The following is a 16048-nucleotide window of genomic DNA, read 5'->3' as shown; positions in this document are numbered from 1 at the left end:
ACAGGTTATTAAGTCTGAGAAAAATGCAATCAAAGCTTTGGACACCGGCAGGATAAGATCAGTAATGTGGGACATCTTTCTTTTCAAACTCCATAGCTATGGGCTAGCACCTGAACTGATGATAGGAATCATGACACAAGCCCTTTCTTATAGGTCTGTGTAATATGCTGTCTTTTCACAGAACAGATTATATTCAAATTTCCTCTCTGCCTATCAGACTGCCAGCAGCAATAAAATCTTCTTTGAATTTAGCTTAAAATTTTTTTGGCAGATAGGGGGCAGGGAGGAAATGAGTTTGCTTTGAATTTTTTCAAAGAAAATTTTATTATGTCAATATAAAATAAATCATTGAGTCATTTAAATATAAGATTAATATTCAGTGGGGGAATAAGTTACTTTTAAAATTAATTTGAATCAATGGTAGAATAGACTATTCTAAATCTGTAGTTATTTTGAGCCGTATTGATCTCCAAAAGTCACCACTGTGATGTTTTTCATTTTTAATATAACATTTCTGATTTATAATTAATTTAATCAACATCTTAATTTTTTCTCTGGAAAAACACTTTTCATTTTGACAAGCATTTATGAATACCTGTGAGTTTCATACATTCTTCCCAAATGTTTTAGTATAAATTTAATATAAATAGATGATGGAATGTTTATTTTCATGAGATAATTGAGAGAAAATTGACTGGACACTCTATTGTAATTGTGAGATAGGAAAACACATCCCAGGGAAAATGACAGCTGGGTCTGCTTATAGAGGTGCTGATACCAAGGAAAGTCATCATGGCATTATTTTTAACTTCCACATCCTTTGTTTACTTGGTTTGACCTGCATTTCCTCCAGTTTTTGCCACTCCAACTAGCCTTTTTTGAATGTGACATCTCTTACTGTTCTCTAAAACAGTGGTTCTCGAAGTGTGGAACTTGTTAGAAATACAAACTCTTGGTCTTATCTTAGTCCCACTGAATCAGAAACTTTTCAGTGGGACTCAACAATCTATGTTTTACAAGCTCCTCAGGTAGTTCTGATCCATATTAAAACTTCAGAATCCCTGACTTAAACTATTGGCCAGTCATGCCTTCCCAGTACGAATTTCTGATTCTTCCTGTCTTGGGTTCAAATCATCAGTTCTGTGATCTGAATAGGAATATACTAAAACATATAACGGGTGAAAAATCTCTTCTGCATTGATAATATTTTTCCGTAGTGTGCTTGATGGCATATTTTCATAGGCTTATTTTTAGTTATTTATTAAATTTATTTATTTAAAAAATTTTTTTTGCGATACGCCGGCCTCTCACTGTTGTGGCCTCTCCTGTTGCGGAGCACAGGCTCCGGACGCGCAGACTCAGCGGCCATGGCTCATGGGCCCAGCCGCTCTGCGGCATGTGGGATCTTCCCGGACCGGGGCACGAACCCGTGTCCCCTGCATCAGCAGGCGGACCCTCAACCACTGCACCACCAGGGAAGCCCCATGGGCTTATTTTTAGAGAAAAGTTTATATTTGAACTTTATAGTCATGATAAGACTGCATGGAAATTGAGGAAGAAAATTTTGTGTGTGTGTGTGTGTGTATGTGAATTCACAGATTTTACAATGATGATTTTTAATCTTATTGTGAGAAATTATATGCTTTCAAATGGATAAAAAAATCACTGAGTAGCTCTTATTTTAGAAAATGTGTCAGGGCATTAGGTATTTCATTTGAATAGCTTTTATTTGTTTCTTTTTGACTGGGAATACTTTTGTACCTAAAATTTTGCTCTTAGTCTAAGCTCTATGATTGTTTTAACCATTTTACCAAACTACCACCAAGTCTGTATATAACTTCCCCATTACATAAAAAGTCCTGCTCCAAAGTATGCACTGGGAAAAATTACAGGGTACTTCTCAGGCGTGTGAACAATTGCTGTGATGAAATGATATACTCCATTATAGCACTTGGCCAGCTGGTGACTTGTCCTGAGTACCACGACTTCGTTAGTTCTTGAGTCTGGAGCAGCGGGTGTCTTTCAAATACCTGAATCTGAGATGTAGGGTAATCCTTGTTCTAACTAGGACTCTGGTTTCCAGTGTGTGTTTGCCGTGAACAATGGAATTTGGCAATACGTAAAGACACCAAGTGTATGTTCCCTGATGCAGAAGCAGAAATATTATTTCTGCTTCATAATAAGTGTTTTAGTTTCCAAATATCTCAGGCAAAGCTATGTGATCTGTTTCACAGACTTCAGGCAGTCCTTCCACTCCAGTGTGTGATTCTCAATATGCATCAGAATACTTAGAAGCCTTATTAAAACAGAATGTTGGGCCTCAGAGTTCCTGATTTAATAGGTGTGGGGTGGGAGTGAGCAGCCTCATTTCTAACAAGTCTACAGGTGATGCTGATACTGATGCTTCAGGGAGCACACTGTGAGAATGATTTTCTAATGCTGCCTTTCTCAAAGTCAGATCCTCAGATCCTCAAATCAGAATCACCTGGACTGCCTAGTAATCTCCAAATCCTCAGGACCTATGCTGAAGACCTGAATCCAAATCTCCAAGGTTTTATGTCAGTGATTTGTATTTTATCAAGCTCCCCAGGTAGTCCAAATGCACACTCACATCTGAGAACCAGTTAGAGGGGAGGACTGGGCATATAGTTAGCCAGAGAAAACACAAATCAAGTCTCTTTCCAACATTACCAATTTTATACCATGACTTGGCATTCATGGTTGTTTTATACATAGTAGTTGGATGAATTAATGATAATGAATGAATGCAGGCAATTAGTTGCTACTCCCTGTTTGCTCCTAGCATCTTTTCTTTATTCTGCTATAAAATATATTTTCCATATTTTAACTACTTGCTTATTTTACTGCCTCCATCTAGATGGGGAACTTATCTTTTTTTTGTATCTCCAGTGCCAGAAGTCTAGAACATAAAGGTCATTACATATGATTACTACATACATGCAATGCAGTTGGAATAGCGACGTTTCAGAGGTGAAGAGAATATGTGGGGAAAGGGAAATAGATTACTTCGGTTTGATGAGACTAGTGTGTGCTAAGAATTTTGTGGGTGGTCAGGAGCTAGAGTAGTACAGGATGTGAAGGGTCAGAACATGACAAATGGCAAGTCGGGCACTTTGTACCAAATTAACCTTGACAGATGAAATTCATTTGTTAGTCTAGCTCCAGTTGCTTTTTTACCTTTCCTTACCAAGGGAAAAAAAATGACTTTAGTAGGGTTAGTTTACTGATACATTAAAAAGTCTAGCATAGAAATGGACTATGGTGTAGAGAACAGTTCCTGATACTGTAGTTGAAATAAAGGATCGTTATAATGTTCTTGTTTCTGCTATTGTCCACACCCATTGTCTAAATTCTAAACCCTGTTTAGTCTCCATGAATGGGCTCACAATGCCCTGATTCTTAATAGTGTTGTTTAATTTCCTATTCTGTACTTCATAGACTGCCTCCTGGATTTCAGACCTCTCATGATTTTATTTGTGAATTACCTGAATTTTCAGTCTCCATCCAAACAACCTAGATTCCTAATTTATAGTCCACTCTGTTCTTTGAGGTCTGTGTGCATTTGTACTGGATTGTTGCTAGCATATGTCTCCCAGTCATAGGCTGGTGCCTGTCACGACTGTTCTGCTCTCAAGCCCATCTGGGGTCTTAAGGTTCTTGTACTAGATTCGTAGGTTTTGCCACCCTTGTCCACAAAGTCCCCATTGTATTCTCCTCATTACTAATGCTGCCTGTCTCTCATCCAAGAGCATACAGGGCAAATTAGTTTGTACTCCTATTTCAATTTTTTAATTAGAAATGAAATGCCAAAAATGTCTAAGGAAATGGCTTTATTACCAACTACAGGTCCAGAGCCTAAGGAGGTTTAAATCTTCTTTCAGATTATGTGAGAATTAGATTTTCGGAGGTCAGTATATATTAAAACCGTACAAAGATCTTTAGTTTAGATTCTGGGCTCAGAACATTAAAGCCAGTTTTGTTTTGTTTTTTACTAATTAAAGCTTTGACATACTCAAAAGATGTAAGTATGTAATTATTCATTGTGTGGGAATGTCCCACTCATTACAGGACAACCAGCATTGGTCAATAAGCCACATCTTCTATTATTGTGGCACACCAAAACATGCCCACAGATCTCCCAAATGCCTGCTAAGGGTTAGTGTCACCTCTAAAGAAAACCACTGGTTTAGAGTATTCAATTTTCAAGTGCTGGAACTGGGAAGGAACCCACAGAGCATGTGAGTGCTCAAAACCTGAACAAAATCAGCAAGAAAGAGACGAATGACTATTGGGTAAACATCCGTCAGTGTGTGCCACAAGGAAAAGGCTAGATAGTATTCTGTAAGGTTCCTTCTCACTACAGAATCCAAACTATTTAATGTCATAAAAAGCAATGTAAGATCATTTATGGGTAAATAATAATCATGGATAATGGATATTTACATTATATATATTCATAAATCATGATTCAAAATAACAGTTTCTTCAATTGCTAAATATAATTAATAGAACTTCTCTTATTGATAAACAAAAGATATAGCAATTGAGATACTTAAAATCTAAGCTGGCAATAAATAAAAAAGCTGTCATGTGGCAGTTTAGAACAGTGTTAGTAACTAAAATTTTTCAATGTTTAATGCAGTAGCATTTTTGGTATTATTGAGAGCAAATGAAATCAACACTATTTAATTCAAATTTGCCTAATTAAGACTATGCATTATTTTATATCTCAGTTCTTTCTAGGAAAAGGATGTAGATACATTCTTTCATTCTTCCTCATATGGCTGTTATAACAGATGATCAGGGATCACCTCTGAAGTACCTAACATAGTCTCTGGGGCCAGTATATGTTCAGTAGGTGTTTGCTGCATAAATAAATGGTTTTAATGAAACATTTCAGAAAAGACGATGCAGATCTAAGAATATTTTATCATAAATAGTTTTAATATTGAAAACAAATTTTTCTTTGCATTTTTTCTAAGATATTTTACTCCAGGTTATCTTACATGGACTGATATATATATTTTTTTCTGTGTTAAATGTAGGTCTATATAATTATTACAGATGACAAAGTATTAGCAATCATTGAAAGAACAGGCTTTTCTGTATCTCATTGTCATTCTGGTTTTTCTCTTGTCTCAAGTTTTTGTTGTTCTTTTTCACAGGGATTCGATAAACAAGTGGATGTGTCATATATTGCCAAACATTACAACATGAGCAAAAGCAAAGTTGACAACCAGTTCTACAGCGTGGAAGTGGGAGACTCAACCTTCACAGTTCTCAAGCGCTACCAGAATCTAAAGCCTATTGGCTCTGGGGCTCAGGGAATAGTTTGGTAAGTGGGATGGATTTAACTTCTATTTTTCGAAGGAACGTGCTGTATGTGTTGACTACATACACAACACAAACACACAAACACAAATAAATAGCATGACTTGAGGGGGAAAAAATCCATTCTACCAAAGAAAAATAAATTTATGAGCATTATTCGTAATTTACTACCCATTGGCTAACAATATGTACATCTTTGCTTGTGACTAGTTTTTCTAGTCACAAAAAAATCAATTATGCAACAACCATAGAGGAACCAAGAAAACCAGAGGTTTTCTAGCTGTTGCTAAAGCATTTAGAAAATTTTATTTGGATGTTTTCACAGCAAGAAATGAGGGAATATGTGTTCAGATAACCAGCAAGTAAAATTCCCTACAGTCTGAAGAAGTATAAATGAGATCTCAAATGTTCCAGTGACTTTTAAAGTTCAGTGTTTAAAATTCAGTTGCCTATTAGAAAAAGTGGCATTTAAAAAAAATGTTTGTTGAATATTTCCAAAATGGAAAGATTCTGGGCTCCTTAGTAACTACTCTTTTATGACATTTTGAGTGGCAAATTGAAATGATGACAAATCAGGATTTGACTTACCTGTTATAAAACTCTTGCAAAAGTGATGATAGATTGATAAGGATTTTTTCTAGGTAGTTTTAACTTGCAGTTTAGCAACCAAATGTATTTAGTATGAACTTATTAGTATAATAATTTTCAGTTTGGTGGCTCACAACTATAAGTAAAAATTTAGGGCATGAACTATAAATATACACATATATTTATTTATAAAGGATATTTACTTATAACAATATATTTGTTATGTGAATTACTGCTAAATTAATAATATCCATTTAAAAACAAAAACATCCCTTTTAAGAGATGAGATGAAGTTGAAATAAACATTATTTTAAAATAGATTTTGTTTTAAAACTCCCTTTTTCCACTCATTTGATTTTTCTTTTTTTTTTTGGTGAAAGAAATCTAATAGGGTACAATTATTTTTCAAACCTTCATTTTATATTTCATAAGATGATTCTAAAATCTGGTTCACTTCATTTTTAAACATTTTTTTTGTTTTTTTGAGACTATTTTTTAGAGCAGTTTTAGGTTCACAGCAAATGGATAGGAAGGTACAGATATTTCCCATATATCCCCTGCCCACCCACATACATAGTCTCCCCCAGTATCAACATCCCCCACAAGAATGGTACATTTATTACAACTGATGAACCTACACTCACACATCATAATCAACAGAACCCATAGTTTACATTAGGGTTCACTCTTGGTGTTTTACATTCTGTGTGTTTGGACAAATGTAAAGTGACATGTATCCATTATTATGGTATCATACAGAGTATTTCCACTGCCCTAAAAATCCTATATACTCCACCTATTCATCCTTCTCCCTACCCCTAACCCCTGGCAACCATTGATCTTTTTACTGTTTCCATACTTTGCCTTTTTCAGAATACTGTATAGTTGGAATCAAACAGAATATAGTCTTTTCAGATTGGCTTCTTTCACTTAGTAATATGCATTTAAGTTCCCTTCATGTCTTTTCATGGATTAAAAGTTCGCTGAATAGTATTCCATTTTCTGGGTGTACCTTAGTTTATTTATCCATTCATCTACTTAGGACATCTTGGTTGCTTCTGAGTTTTGACAATTTTAAGTAAAGCTGCTTTAAACATTTGTGTGCAGATTTCGTGTGGACATAAATTTTAACGATTCACTTCATATTGACAACTCATTTTAAGTTCACTCTCAGTGCCTAGTCAATGCAAATGGCAGAAGTGCCTGGTTGGTGCACTACTAAATCATTTACTAGCACTTAAACCTCATTTATCAAATATACCAATGCTTTTATTGAAATTCACCTAGTAAATTTCAATCTCTTCTAATGTCGATCAGTAGTTGTTTTTGCAATTTGAAGATGGAACATTTTAATATTTTAAAATAATGGGCCAAGCCTTTTATTTTGTAGGTAAACAGCTAAGTAAATTTTTATTTTCAATGTTTATTTGTTTATTTATTATGGTGCAAGGATGCAGGTGAACCTCTTTGTGACACAAAATAATTTCAAGGTGTGGTAGGCAGAATAATGGTCCCTCAAAGATGCCCAGACCATAATCTCCAGAATTCTTGATATGTTATCTTATATGACAAAACTTTTGACATATAACTTTAAGATTAAAGGCCTTAAAATGGGGCAATTATCCTGGAATATCCAGGTGGGACCTATCTAATCATATGAGTTTTTAAAAGTGGAAAGAAAGACAGAAGAATGGGTCAGAGAGATGCAATGAGAGAGAAGGGATAAGAGATTCAAAACATGAGAGGGACTTGCCTTATTGTTGCTGGTTTTGAAGATAGAGGAAAAGTGTCACGAGACAAGGAATGGGGTGGCTTCTAGAAGCTGGGAATGGCCCTCAGCTGCCAATTAGCAAGAAAATGGAGACCACAGTCATACAACAATGAGGAATTGAAATTTGCCAGCAAATCCAAATGAGCAAGGAAACATATTGTCCTCTAGCACCTCCAGAAAGGAACTCAGCCTGCTGATATCTTGACTTTAGCCCCGTGAGACTCATGTAGGACTTCTGACCTAAAGAACTGCAAGCTAATAAATTTATGTTGTTTGAGCAGCTAAGCTTGTGGTGATTTGTTGTGGCATTAATACTAATACACATAGTATAGTAAAGATTCTACTATTAAGATGATTGCTATTCTTCAAAAAGCTGGCACACTGAACTATAGTGTTGTCAAAGGAAGGAGTTCAGGGTGCCTCTGTCAACCCTCCCCAAACTGTGAAATTCCCTTTTTCCTTCCAAGTTGCATCTTTTACCTTAGGTTACATGTGACCAATGCTAGAAGGATAAAGTGTGTTTGGGAGAGATCAATAATAATTATTAGTAAGGTTTAATTTATTTTCTAGATTACAAGATATGTTTATATTTTCTTCTGCATTCTACTGGATGGCTTGGATACCACTTGGAGAGTGGGAACCCTGTTTAAGAGGTCACTGCATTCATGAAGAACTTTCAAAGAGAAATAGAAAATAAAACAAAACCAAAAATTCTTATGAAGGAGGAGAGATAGGAGATGGACAAAACAGTGATTCCTAGCTACCTTTTTTAAATGGAAAACTGTAGAACATGAGAAAGTTTTTCTAAGATCCTCAGTTTGGATGCTCAAATATTCATTGGAATTGTTTCATTTTCTTTTAGATAAAACTGCCACGAAAATGAGAACTACTAATAAAAGGAAGTTTTATTTAATGATTCAAAAATAGGCCCAAAGCAACATTTTGCTTAAGAAGTTAACAGATTGTCCCAGAAAGATTTGAAAATCTACTAGTACTAATAATTTTATATGTTTTATAGGGCATATTGGGCTTCTATTTCTCCTTGTATAGGATGGATATCTCATACAAGGTCTTAGGTATAGTAACTGAAATAAACTCCACTAAATAAAATGTCCTTGAGCAAAATTTTTACTCCAGGCTTACAATAAATTTATCAGCAAATTTGTCAGTAAAAGGACAACTGAATTCCAAAATGTTAGTCTTGGAGTTTCCTGGGATTATTATTAGTCTTTTAGTCAGTAGCTGAGGGAAATAAAACTAGCAAAGATGAAGATGAAGGGGCAGAAATGGGATGGCATGTTCCTCTACCTCATCTTCAGTCTGCCACTCTACCATGGGCACAGATGCCACAATTCCAGCACATTCCTTTCTGGACATGAATATAGTTGTCTCTTCCTCAACCTAACTTTGAGTTATCTTTGTTTACTTATCATAACCTGGGTTTGTAATGTACTATTTTTCTTGAAGATCTATTTTTGTAGTAATTTGTCCTCTCTATCAACCTGCCTTATATTTAATTTCCTTCCTATTGCCTTTTGTCAATGGTGCGTTCATCCACTTCTCTCACACTGAACACGCATCCATCCCCCAGCATGCTTGTAAAATCCACACCTTTCCTCTATTCGTGAAAACTCAGATTTACATATTTTGAACGTCCCACACAATCCTGAGTATAGTAATTGGGAGAAATGGAAACTCAGTATCTGGGGCCCAGAAGGAGGTGGAGGGCAGACAAGGTGAAACAGATGATTTATTTATTTTACTTTATTTTCTTTAGAGCAGGAATAAAACATGGAGGAACCAAATCCAAAAGAGATGCTCTTTAGCAATTCTTTTATTTTGGCATATATTACTATAAAATTCTGTGTGTATTAGAAGGATTTTTAGTTTTCAGGTATAATTGTTGATATATTGGTACTTATGTCACAGAATCCCCATCCTCCTAACTTGTTTGAAATGGATTCTCATTTGTCCTGCTCCAGTTACCTTAAACTTGTTACTGGTTTCTTACACTTTGTTTCCTCTCTTTGGATGGCTTCACTGCTTACTTTTTATCAGGAAAACAAATAGGCAATACTAAAATATCTTCAAAAAGAATTCACCATTATCATGCTATTTTTTCATTCACCATGGATGATAGACCAACTATATCAGTATTAAGAATCATTAAATAAAATCTAATATGAAATCTTTTGGAATAAGTAAAAAATTTATTTCTACCATGGAGGAAAAAATGAATATTATCCATTGAAACAAAAAGAAACAATGATTATTCTCCTTCTCCAAGTGAACAAAGAAGTCCTCTATAGTTTCCTAGGTGGGGAATTGTAAAGTGATCTATAAAATGTGTTTTTTTTGTTTGTGTTTTTTTGTTGTTGTTGTTATACCTTAAGACTTTATTAAAGAATACATAAGAGAGAAATTTAAGAAATGTATTCAACATTTTGAACTAATACCCTTAATCAGGTACATTTAATATTTGACCAAACCCGTTTGTATTTTATTTCATTTAGAAAAGTTTATATTTTATTAAAACTTATTTGAGTTGCAGAATGCCTTTCATCAATAATGTCTTTTATCAGCCTTTAGAAACAATTATTTTTACATCTTTATTGGAGTATAATTGGTTTACAATGTTGTGTTAGTTTCTGCTTTATAACAAAGTGAATCAGTTATACATATACATATGTTCCCATATCTCTTCCCTCTTGTGTCTCCCTCCCTCCCACCCTCACTATCCCACCCCTCTAGGTGGTCACAAAGCACCGAGTTGATCTCCCTAAGCTGTGCGGCTGCTTTCCACTAGCTATCTATTTTACATTTGGTAGTGTATATATGTCCATGCCACTCTCTCACTTTGTCACAGCTTACCCTTCCCCCTCCGCATATCCTCAAGTCCATTCTCTAGTAGGTCTGTGTCTTTATTCCTGTCTTACCCCAAGGTTCTTCATGACATTTTTTTTTTTAGATTCCATATATATGTGTTAGCATATGGTATTTGTCTTTCTCTATCTGACTTACTTCACTCTGTATGACAGACTCTAGGTCCATCCACCTCACTACAAATAACTCAATTTCGTTTCTTTTTATGGCTGAGTAATATTCCATTGTATATATGGGCCACATCTTCTTTATCTATTCATCTGATGATGGACACTTAGGCTGTTTCCATCTTCTGGCTATTGTAAATAGATCTGCAATGAACATTTTGGTACATGACTCTTTTTGAATTATGGTTTTCTCAGGGTATATGCCCAGTAGTGGGATTGCTGGGTCATATGGTAGTTCTATTTGTAGTTTTTTAAGGAACCTCCTACTGTTCTCCATAGTGGCTGTACCAATTCACATTCCCACCAGCAGTGCAAGAGTGTTCCCTTTTCTCCACACCCTCTCCAGCATTTATTGTTTCTAGATTTTTTGATAATGGCCATTCTGACTGGTGTGAGATGAAATCTCATTGTAGTTTTGATTTGCATTTCTCTGATGATTAATGATGTTGAGCATTCATTCATGTGTTTGTTGGCAGTCTGTATATCTTTGGAGAAATGTCTGTTTAGGTCTTCTGCCCATTTTTGGATTGGGTTGTTTGGTTTTTTGTTATTGAGCTAAATGTGCTGCTTATAAATTTTGGAGATGAATCCTTTGTCAGTTGTTTCATTTGCAAATATTTTCTCCCATTCCGAGGGTTGTCTTTTGGTCTTGTTTATGGTTTCCTTTGCTGTGCAAAAGCTTTGAAGTTTCATTAGGTCCCATTTGTTTATTTTTGTTTTTATTTCCATTTCTCTAGGATGTGGGTCAAAAAGGATCTTGCTGTGATTTATGTCATAGAGTGTTCTGCCTATGTTTTCCTCTAAGAGTTTGATAGTTTCTGGCCTTATATAAAATGTGTTTTTAACAACAGTAGTCAGGAGCCAGATGAACAAAGCATTTCAGAGCATTTTTCTCATCATCAGAAGAGGATCTCATTAGCATTGTTTCTACTACAAGCTCCAGAACAAAACAAGAATGTAGGAAGAAATCAACAGCAGGGAGTTCATTATCCTCTCTTACTTCTGTCCTGCTGCTGCTTGCCAAGCCAAGAAACATTTCTATTTTCTCAATTCTTTCTCCAAAGATGATTTAAACTGACAGTGAAAGTGGCGGCAAAATTCAACGACCAAGTTTAGCAGAGAAAACTTGCAAAGTTTGGTCTCCCCCTTAACTGAAAAGAGCTGATTGCACAGTTTTAAACGACAGGAGGTAAAACCATATTCTTTCTTTCTTGGGCTGGTTCTCTTTGTCATCTACATGTAATTAACTTGTAAGCAGTCCCAATCCAATTTTCCAAGGTGATCTTTTACAAGATATTTATGTCAAAGATGTAAGCTTAATACTGAAAAAGCATAGATTTATAGTGGCTTATTGTAAAAAATCTGTACCTGGAAAATTAAATATTTAGAAACAAATGCTATATACTGTATATTAACTAAACTTTCCTAAAATTCCAGTTAGAGCAGGATGATATAGAAGTAGAAATAATTGTAGTCATAAGATGCCCTGGAAATAATGCAGTGGATTAATCTATCTTAAATTATATATATATATTCATATATGTATATACAGAATGAATGTATAACAAATATATAATTTATAATATATTACATAGGTATATATAATTTATATACATACTAACCCAATGGATTAGTTTATCTTAATTGAATTTATATGCTATATATTTTACACACATGTATTTTATGTATATAGGATATAAATTATTGTTTTTCACAAAAATTAAAAAAATCATTTCTGGTGAATGTCCTTCAACCAGCGGTCTATAGCAACAAGCTCCTATGCAGATAAACAATCTAAGATTTAAATTGCCAGTCATGTTCAGCAGAACCTTGGGTGTTCACATATTCTTATTCCATCACCCTCCTTTGATAAGTGGATATTGGTGAGTATGGTGAGCCTGCCTAGCAATGTCCTATCAGCCCAGTCGAGTTAAGTGTTAGATAGACTGAAGAGAAGTCTTGAGTTCCTGTACCTGTGGCTTTTTTTTTTTCTATTTAATATGGGTGTGATCTACCTTGAAGGAGGACAGGGATAGAAAACATTCTATAAGAAACATTGTGATCCAGGAAACTTAGTTACAGCATTGTATCTAGTGGGCCCTTCCTTGGCTCAGCATATGAAACTGCAGCTATATTATCTTTGTACATATGTATACATATGTGTTTGAATCTTGCTTACTCCCAAATAGGATTTAAAGTTATGGAAAAAGATAGATGTGACTTAGTATCCACCTAACATAAGGGATTTGAGGGAAGATGGTAACCCTATCCCTTGGAGTAGAGTCTCCTTAAGGGTAATGATATGTGATAAGGCTAAGTTGTTGACTGAAGGGGTAGAAAGAAAGGGGTTTTCTTTGTGGTTTGTTTCCTTTTGTTTTTTAAAATGTGGAACATAGTTTGAATCTTTGCCTTCCTATTTCCACATAGTACTAGTAAGTAGAAATACTCTGGGTAAGCCAGAGCGCTCATCAAAAACCAAACCAAACATGACAATCCAACAGAATCAAGAGCCAACCCCCCAAAATCTCTGAATTTGTTCAAATGCTCAAAATAATTACTGATAATAGTGCCAAGTCAAGAGACATTAGTAGAACAGTCACCATTTGAAGAAGTGGAATCTTCTTCAAATAATAATAGCTTCTATGTGCTTTAAAAAATGGTTCATGGAAAGTCCCTCCTTCTTAATGTGCTCATTTTCATTAAAAAAAAAAGACATTATTGACTCACTGATGCTTTTAGCAGCTTTTCTCATCTTGGTGATGAATTGGAGCTATTCTATCTAGACTCTGATTTAATCACCCTTGAAATAATGGCACACATTTACAAAATGACTGGCAAAGGTTAGCAGATATCTGTAGATATACACCAAAACAAAAGAGTTTGAACCTTGGCCATGTTAGGGTATATGATGGAAAGATAGTCAATATCTATTTATTGCTGATTAAGATTGGGAGGGAAATTAATTAAGTAAATTATCTGAATTCTGTAAAATATTTGCACATTTATATATTGATTCAATTACAGACACTTTAAGATACCTTATATTATCGTGTTCAGTCATTATAGTTATAGATATGCTTACACCTTAGAATAATTGAATTTCCCATTGTGCTTTATCAATGATAGTATTTAACATTCAGTCTTTCAGAACCTTGGCTTACTCATCTGTAAAATGGAGATATCAGGGGCTTCCCTGGTGGTGCGGTGGTTGGGAGTCCGCCTGCCAATGCAGGGGACACGGGTTCGTGACCCCGTCTGGGAAGATCCCACATGCCGCGGAGCAGCTGGGCCGGTGAGCCATGGCCGCTGAGCCTGCGCATCCGGAGCCTGTGCTCCGCAACGGCAGAGGCCACAGCAGTGAGAGGCCCGCATACCGCAAAAAAAAAAAAAAAAAAATGGAGATCTCAGTATCTTGCAGTACTCAAAAAGTATAAAACAAACTAGATATATGAAATTGCCTTATAAATCTGGTATTGTCATGAATTTTAGTAGATTCAAGGAAGGTAGACTTAATGTTACTCTTTTATATCAATGGAAAATTGCAAAAGGTCAACATGTGTAACCCAAGAAGATGGCTGATTGTAACAGTTGCTCAATCTTCAGACTGTGCATATTGTAGTTGAGAATATGAGTTTTAAAAAATGACTTAACTAATGCTCCATGATTGAGTCAAGAAAAGAAGCATCTGAACCTTTTCATTCCTATCTTTCAATCTGAGTTTCAGTTAACCTAGGATATTTACAATATTTATACAAGTTTTAAATATTAGTTTTTAAATTTGCAACATGGCTACACACACGCAGCTAACCATCTTTAAGCACAGAATTTGGATAGAAGAGTTTTATGGTAATGAGGTTGATGGTACAAAGAGAGATGGTGAAATCATCCAGAGGGTGATCAGACTTCCTAAATAACACAAGAGACCTGATCAGTGGGTCCTGAATGATGATTTTGTTTCTGAAACTTCCATGATCCTGTGGTGCATTTCTCTTCTTAGAGTTCCTAACGAGCCACTACGCTAAATGATGCAGCTTTACTAACACGTTTCCATTTAGCCTCTGACCAGGGGCCATGATTACCATCTGATCCACATCTGAAATATCAGCACATTTTGTATCCTTGTTATTTTCCATTAATTTTATAATTTAGACCCTTTATTACAAACTTATTTTTTAATTAAAAAAATTTCAATTATGGTTTACTACAGGATATTGAATATAGTTCCCTGTGTGTATATGTTTTTAATTGCAACCTTCTTGATATAAGGAGCGTTGAGCTTTAAATATTGCCTTTTGTATTGGCAGGACAGTTGAGGCTGTAATGGTCCAGTGTAGTAGGACAGAATAAGACACTGTATTCTCCTTCCATATTTCACTGTTATTGTTGGCCCTGTTGCATAGCACAAGCCCCAAATATTTACTTACTGTATTGCTTGATTGGTGATTAAGACTTGTAAATATCACCTTTTATCCTTCACAGAGAAAATGTGGCTCTGAGTAACCACGGGCAAGGTTTAGTAGCAGTATGTTTACAGGGAAAAAAATTATACAAATTCCATACTTCTGTTTGTTAACCATAAAGTATGTATGTGTTCATCAGTGCAATAACTGATGCTGAAGGGGTTGGTCGTATGTAATATTAAAAACTATATTTGGTTTTACAGTGTATTATGGACATTTATTCTGAATTCTGTCTTTCATAAATTTGTAATCAGTTTATATCATTGTAGTTAAAATTGATAGCAAGAGTTTGTAGCCCAGAAGCATTTTTGTTGGCAGAAGGGAAAAATAGTCATTTAAATTCCATAGATAATTATTCACTTATAGATGACTGAGTCTTCTCTGTAAATCAGTTATTGATATAAATGCTAATGTCCTTATCAGCAGAAATAATTAGTAAATCAATTCTATTTTTTCAGTTTCTACTTCAGTCCCAAAGATAAAAAGTTTGTGACACTAATTCTTATTTCTTGTAGGACGTGTCTTCTAGGGCAGCGGTCCCCAACCTTTTTGGCACCAGGGACCGGTTTCCTGGAAGACAGTTTTTCCACAGACGGGGTCAGGGTGGGGTCGTCGAGGGAGAGGGCGTGGTTCCGGAATTAATGCCAGCGACGGGGAGCAGCAGATGACACTTCGCTCGCTCACCGGCCGCTCACCTCTTGCTGTGCAGCCCAGTTCCTAACAGGCTTCGGACTGGTACTGGGACCCCTGTTCAAGGGCATCAATAGGTATTTTTATTGCAAAAATAAAATTAGTTTATGCTTCATGAACTCTTTTGCCAGATGCAT

General features: G+C 35.4%; 1 protein-coding gene across 1 annotated transcript in view; it reads left to right on the top strand.

Annotated features, from left to right (window-relative positions):
• MAPK10 (mitogen-activated protein kinase 10) overlaps positions 1 to 16048 on the top strand; it is a 171232-nt gene that overhangs the window by 20149 nt on the left and 135035 nt on the right. Inside the window, 1 exon segment of the mRNA XM_022561669.3 lies at positions 5187 to 5356. Coding sequence (XP_022417377.2) covers positions 5187 to 5356 — 170 coding nt within the window.

The sequence above is a fragment of the Delphinapterus leucas genome, chromosome 5 (assembly GCF_059928025.1).
Source record: "Delphinapterus leucas isolate spDelLeu-1000000601 "Yukka" chromosome 5, BTC_Dleu_Yukka2, whole genome shotgun sequence".
Taxonomy (NCBI): domain Eukaryota; kingdom Metazoa; phylum Chordata; class Mammalia; order Artiodactyla; family Monodontidae; genus Delphinapterus; species Delphinapterus leucas.
Note: the sequence above shows the minus strand (reverse complement) of the source record. Positions and strands in the feature narration are given on the sequence as shown.